Below are 13,166 nucleotides of genomic sequence, written 5' to 3' on the forward strand. Positions count from 1 at the left end.
AAAAATTAATGTAGTACTTTTAAATCTGTTATTATAGCATTATTATCATTTAGTTTGAACTACTATTGCGTGAAAATTAATAAATTCCAAAAATTTATTGACAATTTTGTATTACATAATCACTTAGTAATCAGCATATGCTGTAACAAACTTTACAAAATAATATAATTCTATCAAAATTATATGTATTAAAAAAAGTAACTTTTCGATTTAAAAAAGATTCAATTTTACCCTTATGTTGTAATTTTATCCAAAATCAAGAAAAAAAAATTGGTCGAATTTTAAATGTTTTAATTTCAAACCATACACAAAATTATTGAGGTACATTTTATTTTTGAATTTAAAAAAATGAAAAAAAATTTGTTACTTTTTCCTCTATTTAAACTAATAATAATAATACAGAAAACAAAATAAGCAACTTTTGATAACTAAAATTCATTATAAGCTCTTCATTTACGATATTTGCATATAAAAGTTCATGACTTGAAAATTCGGGGACGGTTTTAAGCGGAGTTAAATTAATTAGGCATATATGAGTACTAAAGATTCCCATATTCACCATTATTCACCTATTGCGTGTAAAGATACGTCGTAATCACAATTGAATTTAGAGTGATCCGTCTCATCTTGAGTTTCTGTGTACAGTCACACTCAAATAGCAGATGTGGTTTGTATTATGATTGTAATTGTTTTTTTGGATTATTGTTCTTGTCGGCTCGGGTCAGCCACAATTAGGAAATGATGAATAATTATCAAGACATAAAGAAAAACGTTGAAGTTATATCGTAAGATAACCACTGTGGATCAAAACTTTACATGATATCGTAACTGTCCAGAACTGTATAGCGACAAAGTATAAGAACGAACAATTCCCCCAAAAGATCTGAAATTCAAGTACGTCGTCTAAAAATCATTCGTTAATAACATCAACAATGACAAACGATACAAAAAGACAAAAAAGATCAGATAGAAAACCACTAATTTTAAATTTTTTTGAACATGCTGGACCAAGTCAAATGAAACCTGGTATCTTTGCTCATCCAAAAGATGAATCAACAACTTATAAAGATATTGAATATTGGATAAAATTAGCAAAATTAGCTGAAAGAGGAAAAATTAATAGTTTATTTATTGGTGATACTTTATCTCCTTATGATGTTTATGAAGGTCCAGAAAGTGTAAAAAACACTGCAATAAACGCTGTTCAATTCCCAACAAATGAGTGAGTATAACAAATCATATATCTTAATGGAAAATACTAACAGTTTTTTTTTTAGACCTACTGCTACTGTTCCTTTAATGGCTTCTGTCACTAAAAACTTAGCCTTTGGTTTAACTATAAGTACATTAGCTGAACCTCCATATCATTTAGCTAGAAGATTAGCTACTTTAGATCATTTATCAAAAGGTAGAATTGGTTGGAACATTGTTACAACATTTACAAATAGCGCTTCAAGAAATAATTTAAATGGTCAAGATCTTGCTGTTAATACAGATCGTTATGCAAGAGCAGATGAATATGTTGATGTTATTTATGAGCTTTTATTATCAAGTTGGAGAGATGATGCTGTATTAAATGATAAAGCTAAAAGAATCTATGCAGATCCAGATGGTATTAGAAAAATTAATTTTGAAGGTAAACATTTTACTGTCCCAGGTTATCAATTTACAGAACCTTCTCCACAAAGATTACCTTTAATTATTCAAGCTGGTGGTTCTCCACCAGGTGAAAAATTTGGTGCAAGAGTTGCAGAACTTGTATTTGTGAATGAAGATACACCAGAAAAATTAAGAACAAAGATTGATAGAATTAAAAAACTTGCCCATGAAGAATATGGTAGAAATCCTGATAATTTAAAATTTGTTTCATTAATTGAAGTTTATATCGCTGAGACTACAGAGGAAGCATATGCAAAATTTGAAGATATTCTTCAATATGTTAGTGAAGAAGGTGCACAAGTTTTATTTGGTGGTTGGACAGGTGTTGATTTAAGTCCATATGATTGGGATGAAGATTTAAGAAAAATTGCAGAAGCAAATCCAAGATCTCATTTAAAATCATTAGTTGCATCACCAGTTAAAATTACAAGAAGAGATCTTGTTAATAAAATTACTGGTAAAACTAGTAAAACTACATTCATTGGTTCAGTTAAAGAAGTTGCAGATCAAATTGAAGATTTAGTTGATAAATCTGGACTTGATGGATTTAATTTTGCTTATAATTTATGGCCAGGTAGTTTTGAAGATATTGTTGATCTTTTATTACCAGAATTAAGAAAACGTGGATTAGCATGGGATGATTATCCAGTTCAAAATGGTACATTTAGAGAAAATTTTTATGGTCAAAAAGGTCAAACTTTTGTACCTGAAGATCATTCAGCTTTTGGTTATAAATGGAATTCAGGTGTTTCAAAAGAACAATTTGAAAAAGATTTAAAAGCTTATAAAGAAAAAAATAACAGATTGTAAAGTTTTGTACAATGATTTTTATTCTGATAAATTGTATTATATATATTATAACGTAAATGACATGAAAGATAAAATTAAAATGTAGTATACCGACCCCAAAATTTAAATGAAAAACACACAAAAGAATTAACAATGAATATTTAAACCATTGATAATGAAATCAAATTTGAAATAATGCAAATTTTATAATTATATTGGATATTAATGATTGATTATATGGTTTAAAAATTAAATTCATCTCTAAATTGATTTAAATTCATTCCAGGTTTAACTTTTTCAATTAAATCTCTTCTATCTAAAGCAATAAAAGCTCTTTTCAAAGTTTCTAAAATACTTGTAGATTGATTAGCCATAGCATTATTTGATAAATCATCATCATCTAAACCTTCAACTTTATGCATTGAAAGAGCACTTAATAAATGTTCAGCAGCTTCTTTATAACAACCGATATTAATGGAAGAAACACCTAAATTATATCTTGCTCTAACAAATGAAGGCTTTAATTGTAAAGCTTTTTTATAAGCTTCAATAGCTTCTTCTGATCTATTTGAATTTGCTAATGATGCACCTAATCTATTCCATAATAATTCATCATCAGGGCGTACTGCAATAGCAGCTTTAAAACAATCAATAGTTTTTTGGAAATCTTCATTTGCATAAAATAATACACCAAGACCCATTTGAACATCTGCATCAATATTTGCACCTGAAGGAGATAATTGAGCAGCTTGAATAAATAATTCAGTAACTCTCTTATTTAATGAAAATCGATCTTCATCATTAATTTTTGGATTTGTTAATCTTGCCTTATCAGTAACTTGAGGATATTTTGTTTCAATCCAACGTTCTAAAGTTGCAAAAGCTGCATTATCATAACCTTCATTAATATAAGAAACAGCCAGAGTCATTAAAGCACTTAAATTTTTTGGATCTAATGATAAACATTTTTCCAGAGCAGTTAAACCTGCAATTTCTTTTTCATTTTGAGTTTGAACTTCACCTAATTTTAACCAAGCATTGATATGTTGAGGATTTTCTTGAATTGCAGCTTCAAAAGCTAAAGCAGCTTCAGATAATTTAGCACCATTTTCCATTAAAGTTAAACCAATTTCATAAGCATTTGGATTATTTAAAAATTGATTTGAATTTTCAAATTGATATTTACCAAAATTTGCTCTTGCTTGAGCATATGTAGCAAAATCTTTTTCCCATGAAGGTTCAGAATTGAATTCATCAGCAATTTCTTGAGAATTTAAAGAATCCCAAACTTCATCAAAATTTGTTTGATATTTATCATCAATTATTATTTCAGGTTCTTTTTCTAATTGATTGTCTTCGTTTAATTTACCTTCTTGTTTAGAGAAAGCATCTTGAAATTGTTCATCAATTTCTTTAAAATGGGTTTCCCATTGTTCATTATCTCCAACTTCAGTCAATTTAGAATTTGTTTGTATAGGTTGAATATGATTAACCATACCATTTTGATAACCTTGGAAAACAGGATTGAAACCTCTTGATCTCATCATTGGATTATTATATGGTTGATGATGATGTTGTTCATTTAATGAGCTATTAGAATTTAATGGAGAAGCTGATTTAAATTCTGATGACCAAGCAGAATGATTTGATCTTAATGAACCACTATGTTGAGCAGGGATATCATTTTTAAATTCAGAAGACCAATTAGAGGTAGTTGAAGCAGTTGGACCTGGACGGAATGTAGTAGGTTGTTGATGATGATGAAGAGGAGCATGTATATGACTCAGCTCGTTATTCATTGGTTGGAAATTGAAGCTATCTTGACCATTATAAAACTGATTCATACGTTGTTGATCCTGCTGGTTCATACGAGTTTCTTCCCTTATAGCACCTGGTCCATTTATTCCTTGATGGATCCCTGGTCTTTGAAGAGACCTATCTTCATTTGTGTGCTTTGTGAATTGAGATAACGGGTTTCTTGAAGTTGAGCATTCAGCACCACCGAATAGCGACATGGTGATATTAACAGTTTATTGATAGTCTAGCGGTATAACTTGAATATAGTATGAATAGAAACTTCACAATTTGCCACTTTGTTGATGTTTTTGATTCCTTTGTTTCTCCAGATTGTTTGATTTTGATTTTTAATTTCAAATCAAATTCGGTTAAAAACCAAAAAATTGAAAATGCGGGAAAATTGATTACGTAATGATTATGTCATCTTAATTTTTATTTCATTTGTTTACCATTTAAATAACTTTTAAATAACTTTTATATTTTGAATACTTTTGAAAATTTCTAGGAAGAAAAGGTAATAAAGATGGCTGGTAGAGGACCAATATCACTAGAGGAGCTCATAGAGAAGAAGAAGAACGAAGGAAGACTGGATACACCCAAGTTCTTGTCCAAGAAAGAGAGACAACAGATTGCTTTAGAGAAGAGACAGAATAAAGTTGATCAATTACAACAAACCAGTAGACCTAGTTCAAATTCAAATTCAAATTCAAACTCTCATGATATAAGGAAAGACACTAATAACAATAACAATTTTGAAGATGAATTCTCAAAAAATTATCAAAAAGAACTGGAAAGAGCTAAATCTAGTAGGAAAAAATTCAAATTTGATTGGAAAGAAGATGAAGATACATTCAATAACGAAAATTCATTAATTTCAATGTATTCAAATCCTATAATAACCAAGAGGAAACCCGATGATTTAGAACTTATCTCAACCAGGAAAAAAACCAAACAAAATTGGGATGATATTCATTGGACTGCAAAACCTTTAGAACAAATGAAATCAAGAGATTGGAGAATCCTGAAAGAAGATTATGAAATTATAATAAAAGGTTCAAACTTACCAAACCCTTTAAGAAATTGGAGAGAATCTAAAATCCCTTTAGAATTACTTGATATAATTCATAAATTAGGTTATAAAGAACCAACACCAATTCAAAGAGCTTCAATTCCAATTTCGTTATCTAAAAAAGATATTATTGGTATTGCAGAAACTGGTTCAGGTAAAACTTTAGCTTATTTAATCCCCATGTTATCAAAATTATTAAAATTACCAAGATTAAATGAATTTTCAAAAGCAGATGGTCCTTATGGATTAATTCTTGTACCTACAAGAGAATTAGCTCAACAAATTGAAATTGAATTTAAAAAATTTAGCAAATTCCTACCATCAATTGATATAATTTCACTTGTTGGTGGTAAATTAATTGAAAAAAATATTTTGGATTTACAAAATAAAACAATTGAAATTATAATTGCAACACCGGGGAGATTAATTGATTGTTTAGAAAGACATATATTAGTATTAAATCAAATTCAATTTTTAGTTTTAGATGAATCTGATAAAATGATTGAAATGAATTTTGGTGATCAAGTTGCTAAAATTACTGAATTTATGAATTTAAAAAGACAAAATATGATGTTTACTGCAACAATGACTTTAGAAGTTGAAAAATTATCAAAAAATTATGTTAATGACCCAGCAATTATAAATATTGGTAATGTAAATTCAAATGAAATGATTATAAATGATCGAATTGAACAAAAATTTGAATTTTTCAATAATTCTAATAATATAAATGAAATTGATTCTAAAAAAATTTCAAAATTAATTAAAATTTTATCTGGGAATAAATATAAATCACCAATTATAATTTTTATAAATTATAAAGAAACTGGTGATTTTATTTTTAAAAAACTTTCAGATCAAGGTTTTAAAGTTTCAATTATTCATGGTTCAAAAAATCAAGAACAAAGAGAATTTGCTATAAAACAATTAAAAGATGGTAAAGTTGATATATTAATTGGTACAAATGTTGCAAGTCGTGGTATTGATATTCCAAATGTTTCATTAGTTTTAAATTTCCAAATGACTAAGAAAATTGATGATTATATTCATAGAGTTGGTAGAACTGGTAGAGCAGGTTCTTATGGTACTTCAATTACTTTCCTTAATGATGAATCAGATTTTGAAATTTATAATGATTTAAAAAAAATTTTAATTAAAAGTGGGAATAAAATTCCTGATGAATTTAAAAAATTAAATAATAATATGAAAAGTATTGTATAGAATATTAATAGATATTAATGCTTTTTTATTGTTCATAATACAAGTTCTATATAGTTCATAATTCGTTAGATTGGGGGAAGGTAGGGAAGGGTTCATTCATCATCATCACTACTTTCATAACCAGAAACTAATGGTGCTGTTTCTTTCTTTTGAGTTGAAGTTTGATTAACTTTCCCTAAAAGACTTAAATAATTTAATGATTTTTCATTAAGTATAGTTGATTTGGAATTTGATGCTTCAATTTGTTTAATTTCCTTTTCAACTACAGGAGTTTCAAATTCTTTAGGTTCTTCAATTTCAGGTTCTTGTTGTTGATTTGGTTTAATTTTTTTAGATTGATCAAATTTTGTTAATAAATTTTCCACAATTTGGAAAGTTTCTTCTTCATGTTGTCTTTTTTTCTGTTTAATTGCAGCAGGATTTGGATCTTCATTTGCCCATTTTATATTTAATATATCATTTTCATAAAGACTTTGACCAATCATAGCTTCTTTAGCAAATTGAGCATTAATTTCATCTTTAAAAGTTATAAATCCACAATTTTTATTATTTATAACATTAATTTTAACAATTTTACCTAATTTTCTAAAATTTTTATTTAATAAATCATGAGTATTATCTTTAATGATTAGCCCACCAATATAAAGAGTTTTATTAACATGATTAAAAGAACCAATCCCACTCATATCATCTTTATATTCACTAAATTTTTCACGACCAAAACAATCAACAGTTTGAGGTAAAAAATCAAATTCATTTGGTATTCTATGTAAATATTCACATTTTTTACCCTTTGTACACATTCCTTTTGCGAAAAATAAACAAAAAAACTTTAAACCATCAGTTTTATTTGCTTTTGTATAACCTGAATCTTTTTCAACATTTAATTTATATTTTGCCTTAACTAATTGGAATTGATTTCCACCACCAGACCATTTATTATACCAAATATTGAAAACAGTACCTGTTTGAGGTGGAGCATCTTCTTGTGGGATAGTTTCTGGGTCTACTTGCACTCTAGCAGGTTTATCAAGTGACATTGTTTATGGAGAGTTTTGGAGATGATGTTGATGATGTATTATTATTAAGCTTTACAACTAATTTAATTTTGATTTTTTATTAACTATGCGCGAATTTGATTTTTTTGGTGGTTGAGATATTAGTGGTATTTTAACCATTTTTTAACGTAACTTAAGAATTTAATTAGTAAATGGTTGATGTTTTTTACAAATCTGAAACTTTTGGAGTAAGATGGCTTTTAATATGCAATTATGTTTTGTTAAGGTTGTTTAAAATAGGAGTAGAATATTTGTTAAGTTCAAAAATCATGTTCAATTTTAAGTTCGGGAGACTAGTCAACCAGTAAAACAGTAAAACAAGTCATAATTTTGAAATATAGATGGAGATAAAAAAAGGATGTGTTAATATTGTTAATGAATTCTAGAAGATACTTTATTAAAAGCATGTACCGTTAAAATGTACTGCTTTCTCATAAAGCCATAAAACACCTCTTTTAAAGACACCAAAATAGTCACTTTCTCCGATTTTTCATAAATTTGTGAGGTTGAGCAAAAAAAAAGTTGTGTTCAAACTTCAGTAGCGGCACTTGACTGAACTCAACAGCAAAAAATTAATCAAATCGATAATTAAAGTCAGTATTCAATAAATAATGTGATATTTATAATTGAATAATAAATTGTACTACTAGTAACACGTACTACAGAATACTTCAATGAAAATACAATTAATTCATGTATTTATAATGGTGAACCAGATCTCTTTTAAAGTCTGTTATAAAACTTATACAATATCATCAAATATCAAACCATTAAAAACGTGAATTGTGTAAGCGTTATCAATCTAAGTGATGGGCTATAAATCTTTGTTTCACTTCCATTACCACCCTATTGTATTCACTTGATCAATCAAATTATAAACGCAAAAGAACAATTAATGATTACTCTTTATTACTTCAAAACGACATTTGCACAAAACCATTGGTGATTTGCATCTCATCCATACAGTATAGTATAGGCCTGTCCATTGAGAACATTGAAATAAATCATCTAATGGTGAATAAATCAAGAAATTCATAAAAAAGATGTGATCGTCAAACAATTAGTAATGTAGCTCCAATATTCATAATAAAAGACAAATTATAATTAGAACGATCGAATTTGGGAATCATGCTTTAATTTTCCAATCGCGTAATTACAAACACTTTTGAATATGACTTGCTTCAACATAGGTAGTTATCTAGGTATCCTTCTCTTCTTCTTTTGAAAAAACACAAAACCTTTCCCATCCTTTCAAATAACGTAAAAGTCTGTTTTGGAAATTGGAAACAACATTACTTAGTGTTAGTTGGAATTCGGTGACATAATTGATACTGAATGTAATTTTATAAGCTACGACTCAATTTGAAAAGAGTAAATCATTAACATTGAATTATATAGTGATCTCATGATATTCCAATCATACATTATAAATACATTCTTGTGATGATTTAGTTTTGTTAAATCAAAATCAGATTAGTGATGTTGTGATTTCCACAACAAATCAAACATAATCATCATGATTTATATCTACTAGACTTTAGCAGCTATAATCTCCGCTAATAATTGATATAAAATATCACGACCATGATCGTAGAAAAAGCCTCCAACAGAAACATTACTCGAACTATTGGAATATGCAGTTTAGTTGCAATGTTTATGTAAAATTTCAGAAAAATTAAGGGACTTTTTGAAGTATTTATAATGTTATACGTCAATTCAAAATTTGCCGATGATTAAACTTTAATTTATAAACATCAGAGCTTGGCTTCCTCTTTAAGTAATTAAAGCTATATTGTTATAATGTATTAATAGATCACTACAAATGGGTGAATAAAGAACTAAAGAAATGTATTTCTAATGGTAAATTTGATCTCTGAAGTAATTGTAATATCATCAATTAATATATCGACTATTTATTTGGTATCACACATAATTTTTACCCAACACTTGAACCATAACTTGGTGGAAGTTCTTCATTATTACCTGAAATATTATAATTCAGATAACCAGGAATCAATGCAATTATACTATCATTTGGAGTTTCAGATAATGCATCATTTGTAATTATATAATTCAATTGTTCCAACATAAGCTTAGAAGTCTTTTTGGTTAGCTTTTCACCCCATATTACCATAAACTTGAGTTGATCTTGATGATTGAATTCATATGCTTTCACTATATGATTATATGATGAACCATGATTATATGATGAACCACGAGTTTCATATTCATTTGACATAAAGTAAGTGAGTAAACTCTCTAAAATGATTCTCAAGGGTAACGGATCACCTGGGCTTTCATATTGGAAAAGATTCATTAATATCTTATTTTCTTTGATCATATCTAATCCATTACCAAATACTTCAGTATTTAAAAAAGTAGGTATATCACTTTGGAAATTTTCGATTAAATCTGATAATATTTTGATCAAACCATCCTTAAAACCATATGGCCCAGGTACTGAATAAAGTTCAACTTGACATATTTTCATTGGTAATGAGTTTTCTGATTCATTAACTCTTCTCCATCTCATTGCAATACATTTATGGTTTAATGTAAGTTCTTTCAAAGGTTTGGGGAATTCTTCGTAAACACTAAGTAACTTATTATATTTCTTATCTTCAAAAAAACTGTTTAAAGTTTCATGATTTATTTTAAAATGTTTTGGTGATTTCGAAACTAATAAATTTCTAACTTTATCAACTGCATCTTTTTTAGGTTTAACATAAGGTACTGATAGAACTTCAATTATGTACCCGGATTTTTCAAATTTCATGATGATGATAATGTTCTGGTTAAAGCTGATATTATTCAATGAAATATTATGAATCAAGAGCTTCAATGAATATGTATAAACATAAATAGGCTAGGAATAAGATCAACAATTGATATATACATATGACCTTTGAAACTTCTCATTATAAAAATTTTATAAAGTATAATAAAAGTTCTCATCAGATAATTAACTACTGATAATCATTGACATGCTGGTGATCTTCTCAGTACGTAATCTCTAAACTTGTGTATACGTATCATGATGTACATCATAATTGGCAGTATTCATATAGATGATCTACTCATTATAATTGACATAATTATCAATTTTTAAAACCTTACAGATGATGAAATAATATAGACCATACAGCTACTATAATTCATCAATTAAATAAGAATCACCTTAAGAAATACATTATAAACTAATTAATCATGATATATATATATATATATAACTTTTCGAAACGTATAAACATTATATTACCAAAGTCTTGTTTAAAAATCTATACCATTTGAATCCTATATTCATCATTATCAATTTTTTTGATTTTTGATCTAATAATTTTTGGGTTTATTTGAATCAATTGGATTTTGAACAAATTCAGTTTTATTGATTCATTATTAGTTTGATCATTATTATTTTTATCTTAATTATCATCTAGCTTCATTCTTAGCTTCTCATTAAATCAGATATTTCAGTTGCTAAGATTTGTCTTCTTGTTGTCTTTGGTGATAAATTTCTTGATATATTAAAATCAATTTGTTCAGATGAACTTTGTAATCCATCACTTTCAACATTAAATTTTGGTTTATCATAGTTGATACTGTTGGCGACTTACCCATTTGATCATCATCTAATGCAGATTCATTATTATCAACTTGTTCTTGAGTTGTTGAATTTTTACGTTATACATCATTTGATGAAATTGTACCAGATTCCATCTCCATTACTGAAGATAGTTTGGATAGAGCTCTTTCTTGATGAGAATTTAATAACAACATAGGTGTAGATAATGTAGTTGGTAATAGCGTGGAAGCAGTAGCTGGTGCACTTGATTCATGTCTATATTTAGTTTTTGTTCTATCACTTCCAATTGAACTAAAACTGTTTTCTCTTCTTGATGCAAAATAATTTGTTAAATTTAAAACAGAATTTGAAATCATCTTGATGAACTTGATTGTAATCACTTCCAATTGAACTGAAACTGTTTTCTCTTCTTGATGCAAAATAATTTGTTAAATTTAAAACAGAATTTGAAATCATCTAATTGATGAACTTGATTGTAAGATCATGCTGTTGTGAGCCTGCTAATTTATCTCTCAATGGGCTATTTAAATCATTATTATCTTTTGTGTTTGTTTTTGATGCTGTTATGTTATTTGATTATTATGCATGCTTGGTGGGTTTTAAATCAACATCTTGATTGTTTTGAGATTTCCGCTGTTGGAGTTGTTGTTGATGTCGTTTCTTTGGTGATGAATTTTTTATTGAAGATTGAGAATTTAAACCACTTGAACTTCTTTATAATAAGATCTGATACTTCAACTTTTGTTGTTATATGCCGTATTTTGGATTTAGTTGCTTGCAAACAATTATCAATATATTATTCATAAATAAAGTTTGTCATTTGTTATTAAATTTAACTGAATAGCAAGGTGTTTCATAAATTATTGTTTTGGTGCCTTATTATAAATAGCGTATAAAGCTATTATGGTTGACATTAAAAAAGTTACCAAATAGAATCTAATGAAGTAAATTGATAACTGAAGTATTATCTTTTGGTTACTTAAATATTTTGTTCTTAAAATTTTTTGATGGGTTTTTATTGAAGAACTGAAGTAACTTTGAATAAAAGAGTTTGTAAAGATAAATGGGGATAGGTAACCCATACTTATTGACAAAATAAGAAACAGTAACAACTTTCTAAACTTTTCTCCCTTTTGAAATAACATCAAAATACCTAATATAATAGCCAAACCGAAGCAAACCAGCAGGGATATTATTTTCATTATTTCCACACTGTCTTGAAACTTGTTGAATTTTCTATCAATTTCCATGAGTTCAAAAGCTGCTCTCTCGAGATCCCTCATTTGATCACATTCAGCCATAACAAAGAACGATGCAATCCCAATACTCCCAATACTGCTTTGATCATCTTCGCGAGCATTTTCACCGACATTTGATTCTGGTGTACGTGGAACCTCAGTAAAGCGGCCAGAAAAGAATGTAGAAAAATAATCATAGATCTTTTGCAACATATCGTCCTTTGCTTAGATATGATCGTTCTAGTCAACCTTTATATCTGTCATGTAGTCCTCTGGGTCAAACTTCCTTATACTAAGAGTTTTATCAAAGGTATCTTTAATTTCGATGTGACCACAAAACCAGACCTACTGAAGACTGAATCACTCCAGCAACGGATGAAAAGAATATCAACCAGAACCACCAGCTTCTTTGGTAATTTTGCGCGTTGTGTTATCACTAGTCGCTAGTCCCTAGTAATGAGATGATCATGTAATGATTCGATATGAGCTTTGTTAAAGTGTTCCGCATAATTTATACTTATGATATCTGATTAGTATATCATATGTGGTTATGGGTTAATATGGAGATGTGATGGTAAATCATCGTTGCTAAATAAGTATATAAGGGTAATTACATGTAAATATGAGAACATGAGATTATGATGGTAAATACATGTGCTTATGGGAATATACTGGTAAGTACCTGTGGTTATGGTAGTATTCGTGGTTATAATAATTTCGGTAACCACAACGGTCCACAAGTCCACAAGTGG

The 13,166-nt window shown here is 28.1% G+C and overlaps 7 protein-coding genes across 7 annotated transcripts; 3 read left to right on the plus strand and 4 right to left on the minus strand.

Moving 5' to 3' along the window:
- Positions 1-932: 932 nt before the first annotated feature.
- Positions 933-1,226, plus strand: BN7_6268 (LLM class flavin-dependent oxidoreductase; the record flags this gene model as incomplete). Its single annotated transcript, XM_011273161.1, has 1 exon — positions 933-1,226. The coding sequence occupies one exon, from the start codon at positions 933-935 to the stop codon at positions 1,224-1,226; it is 294 nt and encodes a 97-aa protein (XP_011271463.1).
- Positions 1,227-1,248: 22 nt separating this feature from the next.
- BN7_6269 (putative monooxygenase) lies at positions 1,249-2,469 on the plus strand (the record flags this gene model as incomplete). Its single annotated transcript, XM_011273162.1, has 1 exon — positions 1,249-2,469. The coding sequence occupies one exon, from the start codon at positions 1,249-1,251 to the stop codon at positions 2,467-2,469; it is 1,221 nt and encodes a 406-aa protein (XP_011271464.1).
- A 221-nt stretch (positions 2,470-2,690) lies between these two features.
- Positions 2,691-4,463, minus strand: PEX5 (Pex5p; the record flags this gene model as incomplete). The annotated part of the gene is made up of 1 exon (XM_011273163.1): positions 2,691-4,463. The coding sequence occupies one exon, from the start codon at positions 4,461-4,463 to the stop codon at positions 2,691-2,693; it is 1,773 nt and encodes a 590-aa protein (XP_011271465.1).
- Positions 4,464-4,768: 305 nt separating this feature from the next.
- Positions 4,769-6,535, plus strand: PRP28 (mRNA splicing protein PRP28; the record flags this gene model as incomplete). Its single annotated transcript, XM_011273164.1, has 1 exon — positions 4,769-6,535. The coding sequence occupies one exon, from the start codon at positions 4,769-4,771 to the stop codon at positions 6,533-6,535; it is 1,767 nt and encodes a 588-aa protein (XP_011271466.1).
- Positions 6,536-6,627: 92 nt separating this feature from the next.
- CWC2 (active spliceosome conformation promoter CWC2) lies at positions 6,628-7,575 on the minus strand (the record flags this gene model as incomplete). The annotated part of the gene is made up of 1 exon (XM_011273165.1): positions 6,628-7,575. The coding sequence occupies one exon, from the start codon at positions 7,573-7,575 to the stop codon at positions 6,628-6,630; it is 948 nt and encodes a 315-aa protein (XP_011271467.1).
- Positions 7,576-9,529: 1,954 nt separating this feature from the next.
- BN7_6273 (uncharacterized protein) lies at positions 9,530-10,369 on the minus strand (the record flags this gene model as incomplete). The annotated part of the gene is made up of 1 exon (XM_011273166.1): positions 9,530-10,369. The coding sequence occupies one exon, from the start codon at positions 10,367-10,369 to the stop codon at positions 9,530-9,532; it is 840 nt and encodes a 279-aa protein (XP_011271468.1).
- Positions 10,370-11,274: 905 nt separating this feature from the next.
- BN7_6274 (uncharacterized protein) lies at positions 11,275-12,627 on the minus strand (the record flags this gene model as incomplete). Its single annotated transcript, XM_011273167.1, has 2 exons — positions 11,275-11,573; positions 12,330-12,627. 2 exons carry the CDS (start codon positions 12,625-12,627, stop codon positions 11,275-11,277), a joined length of 597 nt encoding a protein of 198 aa, XP_011271469.1.
- Positions 12,628-13,166: the final 539 nt, after the last annotated feature.

This window comes from Wickerhamomyces ciferrii, contig 00261 (assembly GCF_000313485.1).
Source record: "Wickerhamomyces ciferrii WGS project CAIF00000000 data, strain NRRL Y-1031 F-60-10, contig 00261, whole genome shotgun sequence".
Taxonomy (NCBI): domain Eukaryota; kingdom Fungi; phylum Ascomycota; class Saccharomycetes; order Phaffomycetales; family Wickerhamomycetaceae; genus Hansenula; species Hansenula ciferrii.